The sequence below is a fragment of the Bidens hawaiensis genome, unplaced genomic scaffold (assembly GCF_021521415.1).
Source record: "Bidens hawaiensis isolate Kalapana, Puna unplaced genomic scaffold, B.hawaiensis_p1.1 tig00040600_1, whole genome shotgun sequence".
Taxonomy (NCBI): domain Eukaryota; kingdom Viridiplantae; phylum Streptophyta; class Magnoliopsida; order Asterales; family Asteraceae; genus Bidens; species Bidens hawaiensis.
Window position 1 is genome coordinate 66,163 of NW_027497166.1, and position 2,190 is coordinate 68,352.

The following is a 2,190-nucleotide window of genomic DNA, read 5'->3' on the forward strand; positions in this document are numbered from 1 at the left end:
TTTTTTAAGTTAGGTTTCCTTCAATTTGATCACATGATGAATTATTGATGGTGTCTCATTTTTCAAATCAGAATTTGATCATAATTGTATTTAAGTTAATAATTATTTATCCTCAAGATTGTAATTCAAATTAACAGGCAAAAAAATAACTGTTTAAAACTTATTTATCGCATTTTTATTATAAATAACTGGTTAAAACTGCTATTATTCAGTTCTTTGCATATTTTTGGCTTAACTGACTTAAGTTAGTTTTGCACGATCTTATTTTGCTGTTGACTAGAATGCCTATAAATATAAACCCTCGCACAAACATACTTATCCCCATCTGGTTTCTATATGGTGAATATTGGTGGCAGTGTTACTCCAAAAATGAGTTCCAGGTATATTATACTTATTATATCATATTTTCTTTCTTTACACAAATTCATTCAATTTTGAAACATAACTTTGGAAAATAAATACAGGTTACTTGACAATTCTGAAGTTACAAAGATGAGTGTACTTGATGTATCAACCCTTGATGCTACTATTAAGGTTAGAATTGTCAAGTTGTGGAAGCTACCTTCATTCAAGCATCCTAATACTACTCACGCAGTAGAATTGATCCTTATGGATGAGGAGGTAATTTTTAAAATTTTCATTCAAGTATTTTAATCCTTTTCAACTAATAATTTCACTCCTTTTCAGGGTACCAAGATTCAAGAAACTGTTATGAATGCTTACTTATCCAAGCATGAAAGATTCTTGGTTCATAAAGAATGTGTTTTAATTCAGAAGTTTGCCATTGGAGACAGCCTTTCAACCTATCAATTGACAAATCATCCTCATAAACTGTTTTTGAATGATAATTATGTTGTTAAGAGGTGCAATGATCCTATTGGATCTTTATATGGCTTCTCATTAATTGACTTTGAAATGCTTCTGAACAATTCTTTGACTCAGAATTCTGTTGTTGGTAAGTAGTCATAATAACTTATATTATGTAATTTTATTTTTATCATATACTTTATTTTACACTAACATGCTATTTTACCTTTATTCTGTAGATATCATCGGGTAAGTTTATACCTGTTTTAACTTGGTTGATCACAAAACAAAAAATGGTCAAATGAAAAAGAAAATGAATCTTCAAGTTCGTGACTCAGAGTAAGCTATTTTAAATTCCCTCTTTTATAAATTTCAAAATATGTTACTTAATTGCATATAAAATTCATTATGTAATTTTATTTTATATTATGTAGGTTACGTACTATTTTTGTTACATTGTGGGAATGCTATGCTGAGAAGATGAGTGATTTCATGTCCCAAAATCCGGACGGTGTTACCGCTGTCATGATTTTGCAGTTTGGAAGATTCACTTATTCCACTGGTTTTAATTTTTATAATTTTTTTAGTATCCATTCATTATAATCTTGACTTGTGAATTTTACACTTTTCGTGTTATATACATATGCAAAAATTTATAAATTCTCACCAACATTATTGTTGAAAAAATATATTATTTTAAACATGATGCAGGTTGAAGTTTAATTTAAGGATTGAAGACTAGATAGTTGGACCATTAGGTTATTAGAAACATATCATAATAAAATTGAAAGTTATTTGATTAATACCAAATTGTGTACTTGTGATTTAATGAAATGAAATAAATTTAATTATTGTCGCTTTAATAGCGTTATGAGCTTATGAGTGATCTGTACGTTACACCCAAGGGTATTCTGCTTAAAGCCGGGGTGCTACAGATTGGTATCAGAGCCGTAACTATAAGATAGGTTTTTAGACGTATTAGCCTAGTATAGTTATAGTTTATTTAGGGCCCAAACTGCATGTATACTCTATGTTCTATGTGCCCGTACTTATATTAAAAGTTCATTCATACGCTTTTATTTATATTTATGATATTTTATAACGTCGCCAGCACATATCTTCATACACAAACTCTAAGGCTTAAGCCTAAAACAAAGATTTTCAAAAGCTTTCAAATCGATTTTACTTGGGTTTCTACGTGGCGGTTATGTAGTAAACTGTAAGGGGGGAGTGCTTGTTTTCCGAACTCTTGACACCTAGGTTATTGAAACCTAAGGATAAGGAGTTCGTACAAATCCAATCAGACGCGGACCCGGTTGCTTACCAGGAGAGTTCGGAAAGGGCATGAAACTTATTAAGCCAAAGCATACCACACCAAATGCC

The 2,190-nt window shown here is 30.6% G+C and overlaps 1 protein-coding gene across 1 annotated transcript; it reads left to right on the forward strand.

Annotated features, from left to right (window-relative positions):
* Nucleotides 1-266: 266 nt before the first annotated feature.
* LOC143592200 (uncharacterized) lies at nt 267-1,060 on the forward strand. The gene is made up of 4 exons (XM_077072165.1): nt 267-380; nt 465-621; nt 688-955; nt 1,047-1,060. The coding sequence occupies exons 1-4, from the start codon at nt 337-339 to the stop codon at nt 1,058-1,060; spliced, it is 483 nt and encodes a 160-aa protein (XP_076928280.1). The 5' UTR covers nt 267-336.
* The last annotated feature ends 1,130 nt before the right edge of the window (nt 1,061-2,190 follow it).

What these genes read in the sequence shown, in the direction of transcription:
- LOC143592200 (XM_077072165.1), top strand. Translation starts at nt 337, where the DNA reads ATGGTGAATATTGGTGGCAGTGTTACTCCAAAAATGAGTTCCAG. An exon ending in ACTCCAAAAATGAGTTCCAG is followed by an intron (nt 381 to 464) that starts GTATATTATACT and finishes AAATAAATACAG; the next exon opens with GTTACTTGACAATTCTGAAG. An exon ending in TGATCCTTATGGATGAGGAG is followed by an intron (nt 622 to 687) that starts GTAATTTTTAAA and finishes ACTCCTTTTCAG; the next exon opens with GGTACCAAGATTCAAGAAAC.